This window comes from Pocillopora damicornis, chromosome 4 (assembly GCF_964200805.1).
Source record: "Pocillopora damicornis chromosome 4, jaPocDami1.2, whole genome shotgun sequence".
Taxonomy (NCBI): Eukaryota; Metazoa; Cnidaria; class Anthozoa; order Scleractinia; family Pocilloporidae; genus Pocillopora; species Pocillopora damicornis.
Genome location: NC_142673.1, coordinates 26,248,914 through 26,274,763, shown reverse-complemented (window position 1 = coordinate 26,274,763; position 25,850 = coordinate 26,248,914). Strand labels below are relative to the sequence as shown.

General features: G+C 37.3%; 1 protein-coding gene across 2 annotated transcripts; it reads left to right on the top strand.

The window, feature by feature from the left end:
- Nucleotides 1-12,791: 12,791 nt before the first annotated feature.
- On the top strand, nucleotides 12,792-24,709 carry LOC113670446 (receptor-type tyrosine-protein kinase FLT3). 2 transcript variants are annotated; one of them, XM_089205063.1, is made up of 17 exons: nucleotides 12,792-12,962; nucleotides 14,272-14,317; nucleotides 15,003-15,108; nucleotides 15,685-15,850; nucleotides 16,420-16,598; nucleotides 16,932-17,125; nucleotides 17,942-18,055; nucleotides 18,753-18,870; nucleotides 19,941-20,130; nucleotides 20,892-21,106; nucleotides 21,400-21,584; nucleotides 21,750-21,848; nucleotides 22,411-22,626; nucleotides 22,779-22,990; nucleotides 23,136-23,176; nucleotides 23,294-23,390; nucleotides 23,524-24,709. In XM_089205063.1, the coding sequence occupies exons 3-17, from the start codon at nucleotides 15,033-15,035 to the stop codon at nucleotides 23,702-23,704; spliced, it is 2,283 nt and encodes a 760-aa protein (XP_089061189.1). In that variant the 5' UTR covers nucleotides 12,792-12,962; nucleotides 14,272-14,317; nucleotides 15,003-15,032; the 3' UTR covers nucleotides 23,705-24,709. The 2 variants fall into 2 exon arrangements, with proteins under 2 accessions (XP_089061189.1, XP_089061188.1); XM_089205062.1 differs by lacking the exon at nucleotides 12,792-12,962 and having other exon boundaries at nucleotides 14,307-14,445.
- The last annotated feature ends 1,141 nt before the right edge of the window (nucleotides 24,710-25,850 follow it).

The following is a 25,850-nucleotide window of genomic DNA, read 5'->3' as shown; positions in this document are numbered from 1 at the left end:
GAAAAAGCAATAGTACATCTGCACAAGGAGAAGTTGGCTCCAATTCCTGAGACATGAAAACCTCGACAAGTTTAGGGTTACGCACACACAAATTAGCCAGTGACTGTAATAAGGATACTACCAAGACGGAACTTCAAGAGGTGACCAGCAGTATTTCCAAAGAGGTTTTTTTGGATTACGAAGTATTCCTATATTCAATATTCCTTCACTTTTATCTTCTTTTATTTTGCCTTCTATTTTAAATACGGCTCATCCAAATCTCAAGAAAGCTGAATATCCTGGTGAAGAAAAAAACAAAACAAAACAAAACAAACCATATATCAGAGTAAATGCACCTTTGGCTTTCGAGTAATATGTGTAATAATAGATATATCGGAGAATATTGGTTTCGTCAAAGAAAAAAAAAATTATGCGGTGGCAGCGGCGGTGTTTAATCAGTTGAACGATCCATCTCTGGGAAATATAACCGATCTCTATGTTAGGAGAAGTAAAATACGGCAAAACGTTCAGAAGACCCATTTAAAATCAGGTTCCTCTGCCATTCAACAAGAATGGTTGAGGTTTATGTCACCAATCTTTGAAAACAGTATCGTTAAAACGGCTGTGAATATATGAAAGTCATATATCTGAACTGCGGATAAAGACGTGAATATAAAAGCGATCATCGCAACAATGAACACTACTTAAGCAGTAGTGAAAAGAAGGCCTGAAAAAAATTCAGGCCTGTACGTGATTTGAACCCATGACCTCTGCGATACCGGTGCAGTGCTCGACCAACCGAGCTAACGAGCCAACTGGGAGCTGGTCACTGTGTTGGTTCCAAATAAACCCGTGAAGTGGTGAATAAACGGCTGTGAATATATGAAAGTCGTATATCTGAACTGCGGATAAAGACGTGAATATGAAAGCGATCTTCGCAGCAATGAAGACTACGTAAGCAGTATGGGATATGTATATCAGTCAACTTTGCAACCTCTATTTACATTACAAAAGAAAGCTATAAGAATAATCATCTTTTCCAGCTTCACTGAACACTTAAGTCCAACTTTTACCTTAAGTCTTTGATACCCTTTTTTAATCCTGCTAGGAACATACATAGATATAACATTCGGTTGTTCTCTAGGATGACTTATGTTATCCTAAAGGCCAGAAAAAAATTATGGAATTTACAGCATAAGCTTTCAGGTGATAAAGTTTGGAATGATGTAAGTGATGACATAAAGCTTCTCTCTCTCAGACGTTTTAGGAAAAAGTTTAAATCAATTCTTATTGCTAAATACTAATTGCAGATTTACCAAAACTATATTTCTTCTGGCCCTCCGCTGTTTAATACTGGCACACTTAGCTTTCTTTTGCTGTCTTTATTTTTCTACTAGCTTTATTTTGTTTTGTGTTTTGTGTAGTGTGTGCGCGTGTGTGGTACCTGGCCCTTTAATATAGTCAATTATTATAACCTAAGTAAGGTTGCCCTATCTTTATAGCTCCCAATGGTTATTATAGGCAGCCTGTATTCTCTCCATTTTTAATTTAGTATAAACAAATAAAGTTGTTGCTGTTGTTTCTGTCGCTTTTAGACAAGCTGAGAAAAGCAACAAATAGAAAACTTCTTCAGCTGGTAGAAGCAATAGTACATCTGTATTAGGAGGAGTTGGCTGCAATTCCTGAGACATAAAAACCGCGACATTACAAGTTTAGGGTTAAGTACGAAAAAATTAGCCTATGAAGTTGTAAGGATACTACGATGGCTTTAGAAAGAAGTCTTAGAAACTCTTAACGGTTAAGAATGGGGTATGCAGGTTCGGTCTAAAGTTTCTTTATGACAACAATTTTATGACATTGAAGATACGCTTCGAAAAAATGGTGATTCGCTTGCCTATTTTGCTTAAATACCCCGTCAAAAGAATCATTCTTTGCTGACTTTACTGGGGTGGAAAAAAATTCTTGGTCGACCACGAAGATCGACGAACGGCCTAACCTCAAAACGTCAGCTTTAGAAAGAAGTCTTAGGAGCGTTTGTCTGTAAAAATCAAACATATCGCGGCAAGGGTGGAAAATTCGATTTCTTTCTTATTTTAATGTTAGATAGGCTAGACTATAACTAAAATCACTGGATACTTTTTTTGGCAAAATATCTTTTTACGAATAACGAAATTCTGTTAAAATCGTCATTTTTAGCAGCAAATTATTGCACGAGTTTGAGGGCTTCGCGTGCAAAAACGAATCACTATTTTGTCTTTTAAACACTCAAATCTTCTTTTTCGATCTCATAAGACCTCACAAAATGATTTTTGTAAACATTGCGCTCTTCTTTGCGCTTAAAATAATTTAATTTCGAAAGCATGCATTTCTCTTCAGTAAAAATACTTCGTGAATAAAATTAATTTTCACCATGTGCTAAACCTTCAAATGGATTAAACTTTTGGTTTGTTGAATTTCGAAAAGATGTTCCCAATATTACTGTAAAAATTTGTTTGGGCAAATAATTGAGAGCGATACAAAAGTTTTTCAAAGTCCGTTAAAATTCAGTTATTTGACCTTTTGCGGTCAACATTCCAGTCGCGAGTAACATATTTTAATATGTTTCAGCCCATATGAGGCCGAAAAATGTACATAGAAAGATATTTCCAAATGCTCTAACCTCATTTGCCGCAGAAGACCGATCCAGAGACCATTTTAGTGTGATTCTCTTGTCGTTCGTCGTATTTAGGTCTGTATAAGTGATAACGTCCGATGAAACCACCAACCCTGTCGAACACCATCTTGTTGTCAAACGTTCGATATCTTTCTTCACTGTGGCATCTTATTCAACGGTTCAGTTGACTGCGAGTATTGCTCAGTTTACAATGCACTAAAAATTACATCTGACAGTCTCATTCAATGCTAAACTGAGTTGACTACAAATATGTACGCCCTTAAAGTATTTGGGTTGTCACGCAATACTGGTGACAAAGGAACTTTAGGGGGTAGGTGAAGGGCAAAACTCCATATAATTAAGCACTATCAGAATTGAACTCTTGGAACCTACAAAACATTTTATTCTGTAAACATTTTTGTAATAGTGTCATCTTTGTCTGGTGACAAATAGTAAAATACATTTATTTATTGCAGGGAATTATTCTTGTTTTTTGGCGCTCTGTGCCTGTCGTACTTATTAGGGGTGTTTTTCTTTCCACTAAATTGCAAGGAATACCCCAATAGCATGAAAGAGAACCTTTTGTACATTTTTACAACACCATGCTACAAAACGCAGTGGTGGGGATGTGTGGCTTATGTGAGGCTGGGGTGCTATGCTCCGTGGCCAATGGGTGGGGCTTGCATAAGGGAGTGGTATTATTAACCGCTGTTAACAGACCCAACTACCGTTTAAAACCATAAACTACAGAGGGGCCGACATATGTGCACTCGGCACAAAATAAGGTCGATCTCATCTTCAGGACTGGTAAATTTGAAAGCCGACTCATGACTTGCGATATTCTTGGTGCATGAAAGTAAAGGAACAATTTCCGTTTCAAGCATTCGATCTCTATTGTTGTAACCATAAACTCCGCCAATAAGCAACTTGAACGAACAACAACCTTCCATTTTTTATGTAATAAAGTTGACTGTGTAAGTTAGTGTATTTGTGGAAAACAAAGTCCAAAGCCCCGCCTCTAAGCGAACAATAGGCATCGTGTAATTACCATAAACCAGGTTTTGTTTACTTAGGCTTACTATTTTTAGCAGGTACTAAATTTAGCTCTCCAACGAGTATTAGCCAAGGCCCGATCTCCGCGACTTACGTGTAAGAGATTTCGATTTTCACATCAACAAAAAAGCTTAGCAGCAGAGTGACGTCTTTTTACTTTCCCCTTCCCCTACCCCCTAAAAAAATAACTTTCCCTTGTATGATTTGCATCGCGTGGCGACTCTCCGTATACAAAACTACGTTGACTGCAACATATGTGTAGAGCCACTTTTAAAAGCATCGACCAGATCTACTGCACCACAAACCGAACAACACTCACAGTCAACTGAACCGCTGGATAAGATGCCACAGTGCAGAAAGATGTCAAACGTTTTACAACGAAGGTTGGTGACAGTTTGCAGATTGACAGGCAGTTTCATCAGATGTTATAAATACGACGAGCGACAAGATAACCAAAGTAAAATGGTCTTTGGATCTTTCTTCTACGGCAAATGAGGTTAGAGCAATTGGAAATGTGTACCCATGTACATTTTCCGGCCTCATATGGGTTGGATCATATTAAAGTAGGTGCGTGACTCGCAACTGGAATGTTGACCGCGAAAGGTCAAATAACTGCATTTTAACGGACTTTGAAAAGCTTTCGTATCGCTCTCAATCATTTGCCCATAGAAATTTTTATAGTGATATTGAGAACATCTTTTCGTAATTCTACCGCCCAAAGCTTAATCCATTTGAAGGTTTAGCACATGCTGAAAATTAACTTTACTCACAAAGTACTTTTACTGAAGAAAAATGTATGCTTTCGAAATTAAATTATTTTAAAGTGTTTAAAAATCTAAGTGTAGTATCAAATTAGAAATGAAGTTATGATTTACTTACTCAAACCATGTAAGCTTCGAGCTTCTTGAGGACGATCAGCAATAGGGGGCAACATTTCCCAATGGTGAAATGAAGAATCAAACTGAATCAATTGACGTTTGCAAAGAGATCTTGAAGTTTGTGACGTTTCGATAACCAAAATGGAAATTGTTTTATCGACCACAGATTCAAAAAGCATTGCAAAAGAGGACAAATAAGAACAGTGTAATATTATCGATGTATAATTATCAACTGACTCAAACCCTGTAGGCTTCGAGCTGTTTGAAGACGATTATCAAACTGGAGGCAACATTACCGACTGGCGAAATACAGAAGTAGACTGAATCATTAAAGTTATGTTACAAAATGTTGAAGAAGGTGACATTTCGATTAGCTAAATGCGAACTATTTTATTGACCACAGATCCGAAAGAGGACAACCGAGTGTAATGTGACATTACTAATGATGTAATGATTTACCAACTCAAACGCTGGAAGCTTCGAGCGGTTTGAAGGCAATGAGCTACTCGGAGGCAAAGTAGCATACTGACAAAATGAAGATTAAGAAGGATTCACTAAATGGTTGTAAAGATATCTTGAAAATGTTGACATTTCGGTGAGCCGATTGTTTTCGTGACCACAGAAGATGCATTACGAAAGCGGACAACTAAGTGTTACATCATTGTCGTGGTCATGGCTCACTAACTCAGCTCATGTAAGCTTCGAGGGAAATTGAGGAAAGTATGATATTATCGATGTATAATTATTAACTGTCTCAAACCCTGCACATTTCGAGCGGTTTGAAGACTATTATCAAACCAGAGGCAACGTTGTGTGCTAGTTAAATAAAGACTTACACTGCATCCTTTGACGTTTGTTAAGACATGTTGAGGAAGGTGGCATTCCGATCAAGTTTATGTGAACTATCTCATCGACCACTTATTGGATAGAGGATGATCGAGTGTAATGTGACATTAGTAAATAATGTAATGATTCATCAACTCAAACGCTGTAAGCTTCAAGCTACTTGAAGACGATAAGTAACTCGGGAGCAAAGTTTCATACTGATAACATGAACAGTAACAAGGATTCTTTTGACGGTTGTTAAGATATCTTGAAATCGTTGAGCCTAAACGCATTGTTTCAGCCACTACATGCAGACTCGACCGGTACGAAAAGCATTGCAAAAGAAGACAACTGAGTGTTGTATTGTTTTGACGCTAAGAAGTAGGTGACATTTTCGAGGATGAACGAAATGCGAATCGCTCTATCGAGCATAGTCATTGAAACTTGCCAGCTAAAAATTGGCAAGGACTTCAATTACAGTATAACGAATTTTCCGTATAGAAAATTTCATTTTCCTGGAAGTTTTTAAAATAATAAGCGTTTCGGTGTCACGACTATTGTAATAGAGTGATTTAGCAAGAGGACGAGAACGTCATTTCAGAACGGGAAAGAGCGCTGATAGTCTGGACACGACTCTATTTCGACTTTCGGTGTTAGCGTTGCCGTTCTCCCCAACAAGTTCAGGACGTCATTACGCTGGTTTTCCCGTCGTGATCAAAACGCCTGGAATTTGTGTAAATTTTGCGCCAATAAACGAGATAATGCTGTTTGGAAATATTTCAGAACTCATCTTTAGGATAATCTGGTCCCTTCCTTTGGTTTATTCGGTGTATTTTGGGAATATTTATTGCTTCATTGATGCTGGATTCCCGAAAGGAAACACAATGGTTGGCAAGCGCCGGATCCAAGATTTTAGGGCTCAGTACACTTGTAATTGAGCAAGGCTTAAAACAGCGAAAGGGCTGCTCTTTGATACATTTCTTTAATCCTGTATGAAATCTCCAAGAATGGGACGCTGTTAATTTTATCATAAATCAATTCATCAATAAATTAAACTTGCTTCATGTTGAAGTTTATCAAAATGAAATACCACGACGCCTACCTACTGTATTATTCAGTGTTATTTGTTGTCATTGTCGTTTTTACCGTGATTGAAAACTTCTCGGCAAATTGAAGTCAAAGATTAAAAAAATTGAGAATAGCTCAGGTTTGCACCTTTTTATGTTTGAAATTTTTGATCAGCATCGTGAAAACTAAGACAAGAAACTCATGCTCTCGCTTCGAAATAAAATGACAATTAATTTGATTTCGGCACGGCTTTCTAGATCTATTAATTTGATTCAGTCTTGAACGACTTCATTCGTTTTAAAAAATATTAAATTAAACAAAAACGAAAAAAAAGAAGAAAAAAAACAGGAACGAAGTCTTATTCCTAAGTCTAACCGTTTCGTTTGTAAAGAGTTTGAGTTAATATCATTCTTCACGGATAAATAGGAAGTCATCGTAAACAACTCCATCGTTGGGTCGCTTGGTTTCTACATGGTTTCGCCATAACTCCTGATAATTCCGTACAAAATGCATTGCAACTCTAAGAAGGTGGTGGTCAAAAAAGATGTACCGTCAAAATTGAGAAGAACATTCAGTAAACAAGGGGGAAAACGACGACGATTTCCAAACTATCCTTTACAAAATTATGACGAAAATCGAGTAGTGCTGAAATCTAGTAGCGACACAACGAAATGATAGCGACAGAAATCATAGGAAAAAATATTTAGTGGGCTTCAAAATTTGATAGATGAATCAGCAGACTCGAGACTAAACTGGAATGGAATAGTTTCAAAGTTTCGTATCAAGAGAAGCGGATCAGCTGAAAGTTGAGCAGGCTTTGTTTAACGATTAACAGTGACCGTATATGGCTACTTTGGAACAATGGCGGAAACAGCTTTAAAATACACGCGGGATTTTTCAAATTTCCGATTATCATACGAGCGGCAGATTTAAACCATCAGCAAAACCGATGATACGACAAATCCTCCCCGTGGGGGTGATTGTGGTAGATTTTTTAGGATGCAAATAGTCACGGTGGGGTGGACTGTAGCTTTCGTATCTGAAGTAAAGAAATTTCACCGTTTTTTCCTTTACATTGCTTAAAACTGGCGAAAGATATATTCAATTAGAGGCTCACTGTGCGATACAAAGGTGATGAGAGCATGTGTAACCGGTATTAACGTCCGAAGCCTACCACGCCGTTGAATCATGTAGAAGACTATCGTCATTTGCTCGATTGTTAAATGTGCGGGTATTTAAATTTCGCGCTGCGTGAATGAGATTTTCTTCCTGATGTGCACAAAAAGGTTCATATTCTCCTTCCTCTAGCGTATGATTTAAACCTGGTAATAACGTCCGAAGCCTCGCGCGTCGTTTATTCATGTAGTTTTACGAGTATCTTTTTTTTTCTGTATTTCAATTCAACGAAAGGAGTTAAAAAAACAATGGCGAGTGGAAATAGTCGCACACGCTCGTCAATTTCTCCCATTCGACTCGACTGTTCAATCCGAGTATATTTAAATTTCGCGCTTCGTAAGCAAGAAAAACTGAATAATCTCCTCCCACAATTTTTTTGTGTTTACACAAACCGACATCTAATAGATACCTATTCATCCTTTTGTGTGATAGCAGGAGGTGATATTTTTTTCGCATAGTCATGTTCTGCCAGTTTCTTCCTTTTTTTTTTTGCTCAACAGGTTACTTGTATTCAATCACATCACTGACGCTGTCAGATTCATCTACCAAATTTTAGGGCGATCGAATTTCGCGCTACGAAAGTTATCCTATTTTCTTAGTTTGCATAGAGCGCTGCGCAATCGCCTCCCATAACTTGCTTACCGTAGTGTAAATGCATAAGCCCAGCAAAAACTTAACACGCGAAAAAAATCACACCCCTTGATTCGTTAAATGCCGCCTCGGTTGATTGAGAACAAACATAAAGTCCTAACGTCCGCTTTCTACAAAGGGAATATTTGGGAAAACTGTTGATAGCTTTATAATTTTCACCAAGACTGTTTGAATCCGTCGTAAAACTATGTAAGCTCAAGCAAGACCTACTTTTTTTTTCTCCTAAAGAGAATATAGAACAAACGAAAAACAAAAAATTCCTAACTTCTCCATTGTGAGACTTGTGAGTAAAATATTACACTCTCGTCTTGCCGCGCGTTTGACTGAAAACGAGAATAACTCAAAATAGATGTCCTCTCAAAAACTGAAGATAATTTCCTCGATCAGTACATCTTGTGTCATCAACATCGTTGCAAGAATTCTGTGCTTTTGTAAAACAGAAATCCTCCTCTTAGGTAGACTTGTTGGTTCCAGAAAGTAAGAGCTTCGTTAGAAAACAGCTGTGCGCCAGCGCCTGCCCTCTACGAAAATTTGGAGAAGCTGTTGACAGCTCCTTACTTTTAACAAAGATTGTTAAAATCCGCTGTAAAAATCTGATAGTTTTTAATGAGAGAGACTTACTTTTAAACAGGACCTGCTTTTTTTGCAAAAGATGAATAAAAAAAACTCGCACCTTCTTCATTGTGAGAGTTGTGAGAGAAAAAATATCACACCCTCATCTTGCCACGCGTTTGATTAAAAACGAAAATAACTCAAATACATGCTCTCGCAAAAACTAGAAATCATTGCTTTGATCAGTATATCTTGTATCATCAACATAGCTACACGAATTCGGCGCCTTTGCAAAGAAGGATCCTCGTGTTAGGTAAACATGCTGGTTCTAAAAATGATGAGCGCCTCGTTTGAAAACAGCTGTGCGCCAGAAACAAGGTTTTTAATCGCCTCGAGGCTCTCCAGAGAAAACCGTTACTTTCGATTGTATTTAACACCAGTAGTAAGACCAAAAAATATATTTGTACGTTGAAAAAACTGACTGGTAAAAACTAGGCGACTTTGACTTACATATAGAGAGAGGTGGTTTAAATGAGTCACTGCAACAGGGATAAATTTAATTATTTTTGAATTTGTGAACCTTTGGCTCGATGCGCTAAACGAGGGTCAAGTCTACCCCTGGGTACACCGATGGAGATTGATTTTACTAGTGCATATTTACACTACCCACTCCCACAGTGCAGCAAAATTGTCACTCCGATAATTTTCTCGATCAGTTACGAGCTTTTCCGCCTCCCTTCGGCCAAAGTCCTTCAGGACTACCAATTACTCAGGACTTTTGTTTGGAAAGTTGACCCGGAACAATGGGCCATTTCTTCTAGTAGAAAGAGAAAAAAATCCATTTTGATTATTTGCAACCAACGACCGAATTGATGCGATGCTATTGTTTGCCACAGGAAAAACTACACTAAAATTTTGAAGAAAAAAAGAAAGGAGATTTGAATGGAGCATTTTGATGAAAGGAAAAATAACCCAACGTCCGTCATCGCAGACGGACGCAAACAGTTCCTTTACAATCGCACTAAACAACCCTAGAGCGTATGTCTCACAATGTAAACTTTATTAATAGATTGGTTGGAGTGACATAGTCCTCAAAATTTCAAGCCTAGCAAGTGCAACTTTTGGTCACGGCCATTTCAGCCCAATTTTTAGCGAAAACACAATAATTTTACTGCCTCTACACTAAGGAAAGAAGTTTCTATATCTGGATCTCACCTACCCTGGCAAGTAGCAACAGATAAACCAAACAAAGGTTTGTAAACATATCAGGCGCCTCCACAGCGTGGAGCCCCAGTCTCTAATGGGTTTGTTTAACTATAACGCATCAGGCAATATTGCCTAAGAACATCTATTTATCCAGACTTTAAACGCTGTACGCACACAGATAATGTTGATAATCACTTCTAGTGCATGGGCAGCCGTTCAAATCTTTATTATTTTATCTTTATATTATTTTATAAACTGATTGTAGAAAATAAGATAAAGAATCATACAAGGAAAATCAACAAGTTTCAGAAAATTATGGATGACAGAAAGAAAACATCTGTCTTTCCAGTCTCATTAACATATATTAACTATATACACACTGTAATCAATTTAATAAAATCCATCAAGCTAAGGAGTACAAGTGCAAAATTTTCCTCTTTATCTATGTTTGTGTGAGTCTCAAAACCATTTTCGCTGGACTTGCCTTTAATTCTTATTATAATAAAGTTCGGATATAACGCGCGCTGTCATTGGTTGAAAGAGCGTGCTCTATGAGAGTATAGAGCATAGAACTGAGCTAAAGCTGTTACGCCATCTGCCAAATTGTACTATGTTCGACCTTTTCTGGGACTTCTTTTTAGCTTTTTTCCGATAATTGTAAGTGAAATTTCGGAACAAGCGAGCCGGCAAGTAGCAACAGATGAACCAAACAAAGGTTTGTAAACATATCAGGCGCCGTAATTTACATTATTAAAACGTGAGCAGATACAAAAATCCTCAAAGGAAAAAAACAAAATAGACATTCCGAGTTTTAAAGATTTTCACGCTCAGGCTTACGTACGGTAATAAAAATCAAACACAGCTAACACTCGTATAGTATATAAAGTTCAGAATTCAAAAACAAAACAGAACAAAACAGAAATTATGAAAAATATAATCAAACTGACATAACTGTCAAAATTCATACTAATCATGACGGTGTCCGAGCAAATATGATCATGCTGAAGTCCATCGCGGCTCGCTTAGTATGGCGATCTCCGGTCATTACAGTAAAGCAAGCCTCAGAAACTACATCGGCCGGCCTTCGAGTGAAAAAATAAGAGCTCGCTCTGATATCCTTTCCGATACGTTTAGCAGAAAGTCACTTCAGTCACTGCAGCCGAGTTTTGCGGCGCTGTCATCCCGAGCGATCTTCATGTTCGGTGAATTCGACTGTCGTTCATTTAAAAAACACTTGTCTTAAACAGTTTGTTTTCTACCTTGTCATGTGAAAAAACTCGCGTGTTTTTTATGAGGCATAATTTGGCTGAAGTTCACTGAACATTTCACTTCAAGATTCTGTATGAAAAACTTCAAGCAAAAGCGTTAAAATCGACTTGCCGAACTATTTTACTTTGTAAACTATCGCAGATTGTGAAGTTTGATGGTTTTTGAACTTTGATGGTTTGACTTTTTTGACGGCTTTTGTTTTGTAGAGCCAATCAGATTATTTGAACCATTCTAACAGGGATTCTGATTGGCTTATTGTAGCGTGCTCTATGAGAGTATAGAGCATGCTGACGACATTGTAGTTCGCTTTGGAAATGAAAGTTTGTTTTGAAAATTGAAAGTAATGCATGGGGAATTTGACGGATTCTTTATTATAAAACAAATAGAGAAGCCTTGACTGTGCTCTGTTCTGTTATAAAGCACGCAGGAAGCGGCTAGAGCACGAAAGAAGTGGGGAGAAACACTCGACTACGTCTCGTGTTTCTCCCTACACTTCTTTCGTGCTCTAGCCGCTTCCTGCGTGCTTTATAACAGAACAGAGCACAGTCAAGGCTTCTCTATTTGTTAATTAAAGTCTCTCGTTTCTTCTCTCAAATTCACCTGCATTGCGTTTGTTTGACATGAATTACCAAAGACGATCTATAATTATAATGCATTTGCACCTGACGTGACGTGCGACACTTCAAGAAATTAATAATGACATTTTATAGTCCAAGACACATTATTATTCTACCAATTTAGCTTTTTGTGCAAAGAGCCCAAACAGGAAGAGGGAAGTTCATTTCTAATATTAATTTTCATCTTGGCTTGAAACCCAACAGTTTCTATCGTAACCATAGCTACCAGACTAATAAAAGAAAACGCGTTTGGCTAAATAAATATAGTGTTGGGCATCAAAGAACGTTGGATCTTGGAAGGTAGGAGATGACTGAACTTAATGCATGAAAAACTTGAGTTTGACTTTCACCCTATGGCAAGATTTGATATTCAGCCTTAACTCCTATTTCTGTGTAGTTGAAATAAAACGAAAATGAAATTTACCGAGCTTCCAAATGTGGGGATCACAAACACTTGGCGAGAAAACATCTTCAGCTGCTTGAAAGAAACAAGATCATTATCCTTAAATTTTATTTTCTTGAACAAAACATTTACTATGTTAAATAATAGGGAGTTTTTAATCCAAAAGTTTTTGGATTAAAAACGTACAACTTAACGTCTAAGTATCTGCTTTTCCTAGCGTTTTCGTTAATTGGACCTAAAAGAATTAATCGAAATTTTTACAATGTCGGTCAAAGGACTAATTTCGGTGTCTAATACGTATGTTAACATGTGAAGATATTCCTAAGAGACCCAATTCTCTCCATCGAGCGAAGCGGATAACATCCATTTGCGCCATTTGCATTAATTTCCACATGGAACTGACTGCTGCAAGCATTTTTTTAACATTTATTTTCATAATAAGGTTTCGTTCATAATGACAGGTCGATTTGGGAAGCTTAATCCACTGCTTTAGCTATCGATCAACTTAAAACTTGTGTCATACGCGCGTGGTAGAAACAGAAAACCGTTACCTTGAAGAAGGCACGGAATTTGTTCATTTTTCATGTTCTTGACCTGGACTGCATTGTTGACTAACTTCACTTTTGGAAAAGGTGAGTCGCAGACGGCGAATCATTTTTTTATCCTTCGATTCACTTATGAGTACAACTTCATTTATATATCTCTCCTATTCTATTTTACTGATACAAAAAGAATTAAAGTTACAACAACTAGCAAAGACTAAGTCAAAATCCGACGTTCAACATCTACCCATGATTGGAACTCATTTTTGAAAAATTAAAGGGTATTTAACGAAAGTTTTTTTAGCGTTTTTTTATTCAGAAAATTGGATATTAGATGCAAAACGACTAAAAACTTCGGCAAATACGAATTACTTCATTTAAAATAGTTACATTCCCATCTCTCCTCTCTCAATAACATTTAAGCATGACACTATGTTATGTTCAATTTTCCCGCGTTTTACTAGGCGGAAATTTGATCTTTCAATAACGGAATAAATAATAACAATAAAATAACGGAATCATATTTTAACCGCTCTCAATCATATCTGAAAAATTATTTTTACAAGAGAACAGTACTGACATATGGTAAAGAATAGTTACAATTTTTTGTTGTATATTCGTCCATAAACATAGCTTATCTATCAAAAGTTAAAATCGCGTTTTGTGCAAGTCTAAGAGAAAGTTATTAGCACAAACATGTTCAATGATTAGTTTAAAGGTGTAGATCGCAACGGCTTACATTATTTTTCGTTTATTGTTCTTGTGCAGGAGGGCTAATTGTAGTAAAATTTTGTGTGCGCTTTCTGTGTCATTGTGTAACGTTGCGTAATGTAGCGCGTATTTAACCGTATTGTTCATCGTAGTTTGGGGCAGTTTGGCAGTGTAGTTTCGTCGAGTGTGGTTTGGTATATTTGTTCTTTTCGCTTCATGCTGTTTGTTCGCCACTAGGCAGGATCTTTAACATCGCAACAAATGTAAGTTTTGTATCATGTAGTTTTCTTCGTTGTTCTCGTTGTAGCTCTCCTTGTGTATTTATTCTAGTTTATATTGTAATAGTTTTCGTTCGCTGTTTTATTTGCAGTTTTAACCGTACCGTGTACCGTTTGCGTTTAAAATTGTTTGAATTAGTTACTATAAATCGCCAGTGGCAGTTACAGAAGGTACTCACCTCAATAGCAGGTGGCATCTGTCGACCGTTAAATTTCCTTTTTTTTTTTTCTTTTTTTTTTTTACAAGACAGCACACCAAAAGTAGAGTTATAAGGAAAAAAGGATCTAGCAACCGTTTCCTCATAGACTCCTGTCCTTAAAAAGACCGTAAAAAATGAAATAGAGGCAATGCATAATTCAAGGCACGAATAAAATTTATTGGATGTCTTACCACCTTCATTCCTTTATAGGCCAAGGAACAGGAAGATTCACCAGTATTAATCACAGTTGTCTCAGGTAAAAATTGTGTTCATTATCATTTTCGGTATATTCCTTGAACAGTTTTCTTTTTCTTTAAGAGTTTGCAACGCACAATGCCACGAAGTCGTGTTTTCAGGTTCATTACTTGTCAGGTGTTATAGAAGGTAACTTAACCAGATTTCCTGCACATAGGTTTTCTTCCATAGTGGTTTTGAGGACGGTTTTAAGAAACTAGCGCAATATGTGCATGGATCGAACATCTCTTTGCCGGTTTTCCCAAAATTTTGCTTTCTTTTTTCAAGGGTGGTTAAACTCTGAATTTCAATTTCAGCTGTTCGTCAATTCTTTGAACCTGTATGTTGCTAGCGAGGGTATATTCGTGTTTGGATTAGTGGCTGCAATAAAGCCTTACACAAAAGTCAGCCTGCTAAAATTTTCTGAGTGCCTACTAGCCACGCGGACTTTACAATTAAAGATGCCCTAATATCTAATCGATGTGGTAAAACCCGTTAGCTTTACTTCTCTAAATTTCACAGTGTTGATCTTCAAGGTGTTTGTGAACTCATGAGCTGTTTTATCTCCTGAATAATTTAAGTTCCATTTAGGTCGGTTGACGGAATGTGTTCAGCAACAAGCCATTAGCAAATTTACATTTAAAATCAATGGACATTTTTGCGAAAGATCTCATCGCCATTTTTTTTTGTTTGTTTCTGATATTTAGGGATACTGCTGTAACTCAAGATAACAAGATATGATGAGAAGTCTTTTCCCATTGCTCGTTTTGCAGATGTGGAATGTGACAGTTGGCGGCGATGCTACCGCACAGGGTAACCACACAATTACGCCATTCATTGAATTTTGAGTGTCTCAAAATTACGGTCAGCGGTTAATTTTTTTTCTTTGCGATTAAAGGAAACTTGTTACGGTTAACTTTTTTTTTTAAGACTAACGGTTAATATTCCTTAACTTTTTATCTAACGGCTAAAACTTTTTTTTTCGCTGGAGTTTACGGCTGACGGTTAGCCCTAATGAGACCTTCAATTTTATTTAGACACTGAGGGTGGCATTTTGTAAAAGGCAAAATATCGCAATAACAATGACAATGACAAAGTGCTACAACAGCAACAGCAAGAGTGACAGTGACCGTAGCGATAAGAATGACAAGTGCTTAAAATTTGCTCAGAAAGTCGCCATCGCAGTCAAAAGTCGCGTAATTGCACTTCGTAGTCTTCGTTTCTCTCTTTATATACAGGCCTTAAGGCTCTAAGGATCTTAATATGCTCTGTCATTTTAGGCTTTTTCATAAGACAAAACCACATTATTCATTGTTTAATCAGTGAGTTCTGATTTACAGATATTATTATACCATTTAAGTCAGTATTTGTTTGTTATTTTGTTGCCAGACTGTGGTTCAGTGGTGAATAACACTTTGAAAAGTCCAAATTATCCTGAAGGCTATCCAGACAATATGGAGTGTGAATTTAAAGTTCCTATTCCATCTGGATTAAGATTGAACATCATGTTTGAGTACATGAGGTTGCCTGATCTAAGGAATCATTATAAGTGCGTGTAAGTGAGGAATGACTGTTATCCTTTATGGGTATTTTAAGTTAGAAGAAAGAACGAATGTTGGGTTCAAGCTTGATTTTAACAGTGGCAAACAGTAAAGATGAGTTATGTTCATTTACATATTCACTTTTCTTCTGATCCTTCAATCAGCTGCGAGAGAAAATAGCGAAAATTTATTTTGTTACAAACTGACGAGGGCAGGCAGCAACTAGGTACCTCACTTCCTTAAACGTGCTGTTTTAACTTTTATCTTGGCAAATTATCTAAAGCCGTTCAAGTAAAATTCCTGTCTATTCCCATTTGCTTTCCTGTAATCTCATCGTCTAGCTCCTCCAAAATTCTTCCGATCTATTCATCCAGGTTGAAAAAATCTACACGAGTTCAGTTGATTTCGATTCTTCCGTCACTGATTGTTCGAGTCCAAAGTAATTGATCGTGGACTCAAAAACGCGCAAGTGAAGCAAACTTTCGAATATGACTTGTAGAAATATATCCACCCATCCGCGAACTATTATTTCAATGCAGTGATGTATGTTATTTTAGATTTATTTTTTACTTCTTTTCCAAAGGGATGACTATTTGACGTTCCGTGACGACAGAAACCAAAGTTTTGGGAGATACTGTGGTTCAACGAATGGCACTATTTTGATGCCTGGAAACTACACGTTGATAAACTTTCATTCTGGAAATAGTTCTAACATGACAAGGAGAGGATTCGTGTTACGCTTTGAAGCTGTTGATCAACCCGGTAATGTATCTCAATTTCCAGTCTCCCAGAATATAGTTCAGTTTAAAAGGAAAGCAAAGAATTCTCTTCAAATATAGCGCCCGGAAATTGATTATTCGCGAGCGAAGATCTCAACGGTTAATCTCATCTGTTAGAATAATTGCCTTGTGGTAAACATTATCTAAATCCCGTCAATGAATTGGGATTTGTGTGATGATCAACGATGATCATTTGCATTACTTTTACACAGTATTATTTAATACGTGTTGCTTTTTTCTCAGTATAAACGATGATTGGTACAGTTTCCGCTAAAGACTGAACAATCGTAAACTTGACTTGTTTTACTTTTGTTAGTTCAACCAAGTATCTGCCCGATTGGTTGGTATCATCAACATGGTTCATCCTGCTATAAATTAAGTTTTGAGTCTCTGACTTGGAATCAAACTAGCAGACACTGTCAAAGTCTCGGAGGATATTTGGTGAAGATCGATGATGACAAAGAGCAGTCTTATATTACCGATAAAATAAAAGAAATGCGACTCGCACAGGTTCGTGATGTAAAGAGGAATGACGAAAACGTGTCCATACCAGTCGCTAGGTACAATAATCTCATAAATCATTAAAAGCAACATGCGACAGTCTGCGACCTTTTCCCACATCTAGGTAATGTGGAAAGCTGCAAAAAAATCTGGAAATAATATCTTTCAAATCGGTATCGACAAACGCTTTTTACTATATAGATACCGATGAAATACCAGGATTTTTCCTTTTACTAAAAAATCTTATCCTCATCGCCCACAGTGAAGATACTATTTTTATCTTTCACGAGTGAGGATATTGGTGTCGACATGATTACTAACATGATTAGCCAATTACAAGGGAGCTTCCCGCCCAGGCGCGCGGCCGGTTCTTTTGAAATTCCATTCACAAAATGGCTTCGAGGTGCGAAGAGGGTACTGTAACCTGTGACTTTGTCGATGAGCTGCCAAATTTTCACATCGATCCTTTTTCCGAGCTTGAAGAACATTCAGGAAGGTTTTGCCGAAGTCTCGGAAAGTGATGTTGAAAAATTCATAGAAGGGGAAGAAAATGCAAACACTAAAAGTAAGACATTCTACGACTTAAAATTATGTCTCCTTTATAACTCTATATCCGAGTTTCATAACATTTTGTAAGAGGCATTTTGCAGTAGGTGGTGGTACTCAACCAAAATATGAGTTCAGCAGTGCTAATTTATTGTTTTTATCATCTAAAGTTAATATAAACATAATTCTAAGACCGAAAGAGGTGAAGCTCTACACTTCTTTAAAGTGATCATTATTGATGTATTCAGCTAATTTTTCAGTGACAATCTCTCACTTTAGGCTGTTTGGATTGGACTACACGATCCTGATAAGGATAATAACTTTAAATGGGTGTATGATGATACTCCTCCTCGTTACTCCAATTGGAATAGGGACGAGCCTAATAATAAAGCGGTATGAGGCGAACATTCTTTCATTTTTGTCATATAGTTGTTTAGTTTGGGGCAAGACTTGCTATCATATCTTTAGACACCTTCATATTTTTATGTGCGTACATACTTGTCTTTGATTTTCATCATGTCCAACTTCAAGCCTTTGGTTCATGAACAAGTTCAAATTTGGAAAATGTTCCATCATCTTTGACACACTTTTAGATAAAATCCCATGGAAGCACAATGTTTTTAAAAGAGATCTGCCTGTTACCAAATTATGGCGAATTTGTGTTCGATATAATGGGCTGAAATTGCTGAACGAGAATTAAAAAATAATTAACTATTGTATTTTACTAATTTCTATCAAGAGAAAAGTGCCATTACTTTCTCTTGTTTCTACTATTTTTTCATTTATTAGTACAAATCACTACCTCATATTGTTATTCATTCAATCATTTGTTTATCTATTTGATAATATGTTTGTTATACTTAGTTTATCATTTCATAATTTGTAATGTGTTTGAGTTATCTTTAAATCGTGTGTACTGTGAGTAGAAGTCTTAATAAAGATAAACGCATAAATGATTAAGCTCAATACCCCTATGAATGATGGTCACCGAACCGGTTTAACCCTTAAGTTATTTTCGGTGAGCAGGGCTAGCTACTTTCTGTAACTTAAACTTCGATAAATAAGATAATTTATAATTGTAATTGTACAGTCCGACTGTGCACGGGCCTATGGGATTTGGTTTGAGTTGTATGGCGCACCCTTTCCAGCTGGGAAATGGAATGACGTATCGTGTAGTGAAAAGACATTCTCCATTTGCGAGAAAAACGGTAAGTGGATCACTGGCTAGTTAATTGAACGTTTTTACATAACGTCACGGCCAAATTGGTTATCACAACAACAGACGGCAACGTGAATGCCCAAATCAGTCCTGTTGGATTTAAACTCTTTTCTACGTTAGAAAGAAAAATAAAGGTCTGTTTACAACTACCAGAGTACCATTTCACGATGTCATTTACTCTATGGCAATGGTCTGATTCAAGCAATAATTCCAACTTCATCTCAAATAACGAAGACGTTATTCTTGGTCTATTCACGATAAACAATATATTAAAAATGTAAATGAATGTTGTGCCGCGTAGCACTGGGAACACAAATGGTGAAACAGAGAATTAACTCTGAAGTGTAAATTAAAGTGCTATTTAAACCCATGAATAACCCACAGGGCGTTAGCCCTAATAAAGGGAAACAGGGAACCACACGAGGCAAAGAAAAAATCTTTTGACCTCGGTGGGAATCGAACCCACGACCTCCGGATTAGATCTACCGTTACTCTGCCGACTGAGCTACGAGGTCGCACAGAGAAAGTCGGGGACGATTTAGGATGGTGAATCGCGGCGAAGAGAAAGTAAGGGTACATATGAATGTGCTACATTCATATGTACCCTTACTTTCTCTTCGCCGCGATTCACCATCCTAAATCGTCCCCGACTTTCTCTGTGCGACCTCGTAGCTCAGTCGGCAGAGTAACGGTAGATCTAATCCGGAGGTCGTGGGTTCGATTCCCACCGAGGTCAAAAGATTTTTTCTTTGCCTCGTGTGGTTCCCTGTTTCCCTTTATTAGGGCTAACGCCCTGTGGGTTATTCATGGGTTTAAATAGCACTTTAATTTACACTTCAGAGTTAATTCTCTGTTTCACCATTTATTAAAAATGTAAAATACATTAAACTTTCCTTTCAGAATTGCTCATCAGTGAATTATTATCGATTTTATCTACAAAAGATAAAGTTCAAATATAAAATCAATAAGCTTGATTAAGTTTTTTTCTAAATATCTACTTACTATGATTACGTGTTTTAAATGCTTCTTGGATTATTTAGATTTGACTTTTTTCAACAGCAACAGTCGCAGCACCGGATATCATGGCCAAAACACCTACCCTTGCAATCAAAACGCAGAAAAACGAGACCATGAGTTCTGTAGCCCTTATTTACAGCTTAGTTGGTGCTACCTTTGTAGTGATACTCGTGCTGTGCTGCATTATGGGACTTCGGTGCTACAAAAGCAAAAGACACGCTAGGTTAAAAAGGTAATGTTCACAAGCCCAATATAGTTATTATGGTAAACAAGCACAATTCAATCACGGCTTATGTAAATTTCTGTAAGCTTCCTCTGCATGGTGTATATGCATGTCAAAAACAACAACAGAACGATCGTTTGGTCGGGTGATCTTAACGTAAGTATCTTCAAACAGATGACGCTTGCTTCCGATCCACAAGCTGAGTTCTTTAGCTTTAGGTTTCTCAATCTGTTAGTTCTGAAAGTGTCACTTACCCAAAAACTTTTCTATCAACAAAGTAAATCTTATTGTCCCACGAATAAAAAAAATCGAAAAAATTAATTTAGCAACTATTTTGGTTATTTTATTATTATTATTATTTTTTTATTATTATCATTATTATTGTTATAATTATTATTATTTTTGAGCTTCCAAAGATCCCGAAATTGGCGTCTTTCAAGTTCACGACCGAGAAGTAGCGGGAATGGGGTGGGTTGGCGCATGACATCATCCCGGAAATTATTTATATCATTTAGCGAGAAAGCAGTCACACTGCAGCCTAGGAGAGAACCACAGAATTATGCTCGGAAGATGTGTTGTTGCTGCTCTGATCAGGATATCTTCTAAAGACTTTCCTTAAATATTGCTCTTCAGCGCGGTTGGTTTTGAATATGGTGCCAAATCAGAAGGGAAGAAGGTTAACTGTAATTCTTGTCTTAATGATGAAAAAGCTATCAGTTATTAAGTCATTTAACATTCTCTCGCTGAATCCAAATTTGTGTTGTCAACAGACATGTTCAGCGTCCTTTCCGCGAGATTATTCCTCTTGACAAGTGGGAAATTCTTCCCAAGCAGGTGCATTATGAGGAGGAACTGGGCCGAGGTGCATTTGGTGTGGTTTACAAAGCAACTCTTACGAGAAGAGCTGGAATAGAAGTGTTTGAAACAAGAGAAAGACTAAAGCCAGAAAAACAATGTCAAGTTGTCGCGGTAAAAGTATTGCAGGGTGAGTAGAAATAGCGCTTAAATACCGTCAAAATGAAATTTTTAATCGCTAAGAAAAGGATCTGCCGTTGCATGGAATCATAAGTCGACTGGTAACATCTTGCAAGCTTTCCTTTTAACATATCAAGCCAGAAGGGGCTAGTTCACGACTTGCGCATGCGCTGTAATAATCGAGATGGCTGCTACTCTCGTGGGGTTTCAAGCATCCTATTCAATCCAGGGGCTGTTGCGAACGCCCAAGGGTCTAAGACTGGACTCACAATCGCTAAAAGCATCAATACCATCTATCCACAGGTGATCCAAGCGATGAGCAAAGAGAAGCTTTCCTTCATGAAATACTACAAATGAAGCTGTTGGGTTCACATCAGAATATCGTGTCTTTGGTCGGATGCTGCACACTGCAGGACACCAAGTTTCTGGTGATAGAGTATGTTCCGTATGGTGATCTCTTACAATGGTTACGGCAAAAGAGGCGATCGGTAAGAGGAGAGAGATTTTCCTGAGCAAGGCTAACTTTTTGTATTTCGATGTCTGTGAGAAAGGAAGAGGCTTAATCATTAATCATAAAAAAATAACAACTTTATCTTCTACCCTTATTCTGTATATACAGATCTGTGGTAAATATTACGCCTCTTACGCTTCAGGGAAATAAAAATCAAGCCCTCAGAGGAAAGGAGGCGGAAAAGTTTTATGAAGATAGAGACAATCCGATTGATGAGTTGAAAAGATGCGAAACTAGTCGAGTAAGTATTTTTGTGCTATTTCGCTAGTTTAGGCTATGGGGAAGGCTTTGCCAAGCAAGTCGCGATTGACCGTATTTATATTAGTATTCATTATTCCGTCCATTGAATTGAAACTCGAAAGTAAGGTGAAATGTTTCCTAAAAATATTATTCTTCTAAGAAATAAAATGCAGTCAAGCTAAAGGGAATCAGAGACCCCACCCCTTATCCCCGAAAAAAATCAAGGAGAAAAATGAGGTGCTATTTTGCTTGAGAGGAAAGCTAGGCTCCTTGAGGCCCTTCAGGAAAACTACTCCACCTCCACAAGCGCGGTTGTAAAAAGAAGATTAAGGTAGATAACTCGGCGACTTGGCGCAATTTCTGTCGCTTTGCATGGACTACGCGGGACGGAAAAATGCTTTGTGAACAGCGAATGCCTTTTTCGGATTTTATTTGTCAAAATAAAGTTCGACGGATATCAAGCATTCATAGTTATCTCCCTTCCATGCAAGCCATCCCACCATGAATCATGATCTAACAGTGAACATTAATCTATTAATTTAATTCCTTCCTTTATCACTCAGAAAAGTTGTAACAGTGCTGTAAATCAGGAAAATATCGAATTGATGTCAATGCCATCCAGTCCAGGTTACTATAACCACGCTGCTGTCATTTCGCTGTCTACGGTGAATCTTCATGAGAGTAACCTTGATGGCGTAAATGATAATGATGACGTCGGTGTTGATGGTTTCTCTGCTCAACAGCTGTTTTCATTTGCTTGGCAAGTAGCAAGAGGAATGGTAAGTAAATGAATTAAATCAGAAGTGACTGTGGGCTTACCTTCGAAAAAACCTTACGCAGAAACCATACCTGAAGATCATTCTCGACATTATTTTATGTCGTCTTCAGTTACACCTCTTTAAGCATTTGTTTTTTCATTATTTTTTCCCAGAATCACCTTGCCGAAAATGATTTCGTTCATCGTGACCTTGCAGCTCGGAACATCCTTGTTGGTCAAGACGGACGAGTGAAGGTGTCAGACTTTGGTTTGATGCGCCAAGTGTACGAAGACGTGTACAGCATAAAAAAAGCTAAAAAGCTGCCAGTTAAATGGATGGCACCAGAGAGCATCTTCGAGGGTGTTTTCACTATCAAGAGTGACGTGTAAGTAGACTGGAGCTGCTACTGAGTGTAGTATTTCTGTTACGGCAAATTTTCTCTTTTGCTTGTTTACAACTTGTTTTTTTCAGTCTTGCTCAGAGATGCCGCAAATCTCAATTTAATAGTTAATGTTTAAAATTTCTCGCAGTTGGTCTTATGGAATTTTTCTCTGGGAAATGGCTACCATGGGTAGGTTAAAAAGCTTTTCTTGATAGATATCTATTGTTTTTATCATTAACGTTTTTCATATTGTTAGAGTTATTTGTTCGTCGTTGCATTCATACTTCTTCTTCTGTTGTAATTAAGGTGGCATTCCATACCCTACGTTTACCAATACAGAGCTCTGTAAACTTCTAAAGAATGGTTATCGCATGGAAAAACCTGATATATGCTGCCATGAAGTGTGAGTAGAATGTTGTTTTTAAATAGTTGTCACCCTACCGTTTTATTCTAATTGCCAACAAATTTTGTTTTTTTTGACTGGATTTCACCACAAACTCTAATAAAAATGTACTATCCCTCTTCATACTTGAAAGATATGAAATGATGACGTCATGCTGGGAGAACGATCCTACAACTCGCCCCAGTTTCTCGGAGTTGATTGACCGACTGGAGGCTATTATGACGAGGGATGTAACATACTGCGATATGTCAAACTGCGATGAATCGAGTCCATACTATAACATACAGGACATGGTTGACGAAGAAAGCGGATGAGATGTATAAACAAGGGTTGTCGCCCAGTCATCACGGCCTGGTAGACAACACTACCTCCGAGTTTCTTATGTTATGGATAATAGCTGTAAAGATAAGTTTCTCGAAATTTCTAGAATGTCTAGTCATGCTGACATGCTTACCTTGGATGTAATACTAACGCAGTTGTTGTATTGTAAGCTTCCGAAATGTTCTAGAATACTTTGTAAATGTAAATAAGGATTCAGCCGTGTGGTGGTAGTTAGTTGCTGTTGTTTACTGAAGGAGAGCTACTGCGGAAGATTGTTCATTTCGGAGTTTTGGAGACGTACGGCTGTGAGATTGTGTGAGTGGTAAGCTATGATACAGACTGTAGTGAGCTCAAGTAAGTATATTGAGGATAATTTCTGTACTTCCTTCAGGAGTCGCTCCATATTAAGAATGTTCCTCATTGTTTGATAAAGTAGTTGAGTTTGTAGTTTGTTTCTGTTGGTTTGATTATACCGTAACACTTATCATTGTTAAAACATGCTTAACTTGCTTAAAACATATAATTCTATAAACGGTTTTATCTATACTGATATTTAAGACATTCAAAGCTGCAAGGCAAAGCTAAGGGATAGGGAAAGCCTCAATTTATTAGTTGTTACATTCTAAAGTTGAACTTTTGGTATTATGTAATGTTTAAAAAACGAGCAGGATTGTTTAATCGGGTTTAAAACTACGAGGCGTAGCCGAGTGGTTTTTGACCCGATAAAACACGTGCTGCGAGTTTTTTGAACGGCTTCAAAAACATTCTTGGAAAAGCGTGTGTCAAGAGAGTTCATAACAATTATGCTTTTGTGAACGTTAGAAATTAGCATACGAGAAAAACATTCATGTATTGGCTAATATGCTTTTACCAGATTACTGTACTAATGGAATAGAGAATTTTTCCAGATGTGTATTTTACAACTGTACTATTAATTTGGTGCAAAAGTAAATTTACTGTGTGAAATTTGTTGAAAGAGCATTAAATATGTTCCCACCATTTGTTGTGTCAGTTTCTGTGTTGATAATTAATTAATATTCATAAGTCACGTGCAGTGTCTTTATATCTGATAAAACACCGCATACTAATAAGGATGAGGTTTATCGATATAAAGTCACTGCACGTGATGTATTATCTACCATTTGATAGGTTAATGGGCTTATGAATTATTAATGAGTTTTTGAAGTTTGAATAATGGAGACATGAAGTACAACGAGCGTTGCATTTAGTTTGAGAGTTAGAAACCAGTAGTGCTAGCATTTTATGAAGTGTTGCTGTTTTTACCTTTGAAATAAATTATAAAAAGAAAAAATGGAAATAAAAGGTTATAAGCTCGGAAAGATATCATCAATTGAAAAGTAGTTGTAGGTATTAAGTTGGTGTTGATTACATCAAAGGATAGTGGAAAAGCGACTTAAGTTTGTAGCTGGTGTCATCTTTACTTTGGGTGACAGTACGAGGGATGGTATCCATTTGCTGATACTCCACGAGACTTGAAGTCGCTGCACATTTTTCAGGCATATCTCATCGGCTATTCAAAAGGGTGTCCCGAGGAGCAAATGGACTTCGCACAGCCACATGTGTGTATATGCCTAGCTTAGACTGTATAGTATTGAAGGCTTTTGTATGCGCGTTTTTTAACACGGGCACGATTTATCCACTAAGGAGAAAAGAGAAAAACGTTCAATTTTAAAATTGGAAGGATTTCACATGGAGACTCTCGTGATTTCTTTTTCTGTGCTATTACATCAAGCTGTGTTGTATATTGATTTTTTGGTTCTTAGACAATATGTGAACATTATCAATCATTGCTGATACTCCCAATTCAGGGCATTTAAATTAATTTTTCATATCATTCGGTAATACAAGACTGGGATTAAGAAGCATTTGACACTTAGTTTGGCCCATCGAACTCGGTTGCTCATCTGGACAGTTCAAAAAAACATTTTGATGAATGGAATCAAAACACTATAATGCTCACCAAATCCCCGGCCGATTGTTATAGTTATTGGAGCTAAGAACGATATTTTGGTATTTCACTCATCGTGCAAGACAAGACAGAAAATTATTTTCTTTCTTGTTATATTTAAGTATTGTTTACCGTATTTATCGACCATGATAAACTAGCAGCTCTCCGCA

Bases quoted from the DNA above. Each gene is read 5' to 3' on its own strand.
- LOC113670446 (XM_089205063.1), top strand. From the start codon at position 15,033: ATGATGAGAAGTCTTTTCCCATTGCTCGTTTTGCAGATGTGGAATGTG. The intron at 15,851-16,419 runs GTAAGTGAGGAA...TCTTTTCCAAAG, and splicing joins AGGAATCATTATAAGTGCGT to GGATGACTATTTGACGTTCC. The intron at 21,849-22,410 runs GTAAGTATTTTT...TTTATCACTCAG, and splicing joins AAAGATGCGAAACTAGTCGA to AAAAGTTGTAACAGTGCTGT.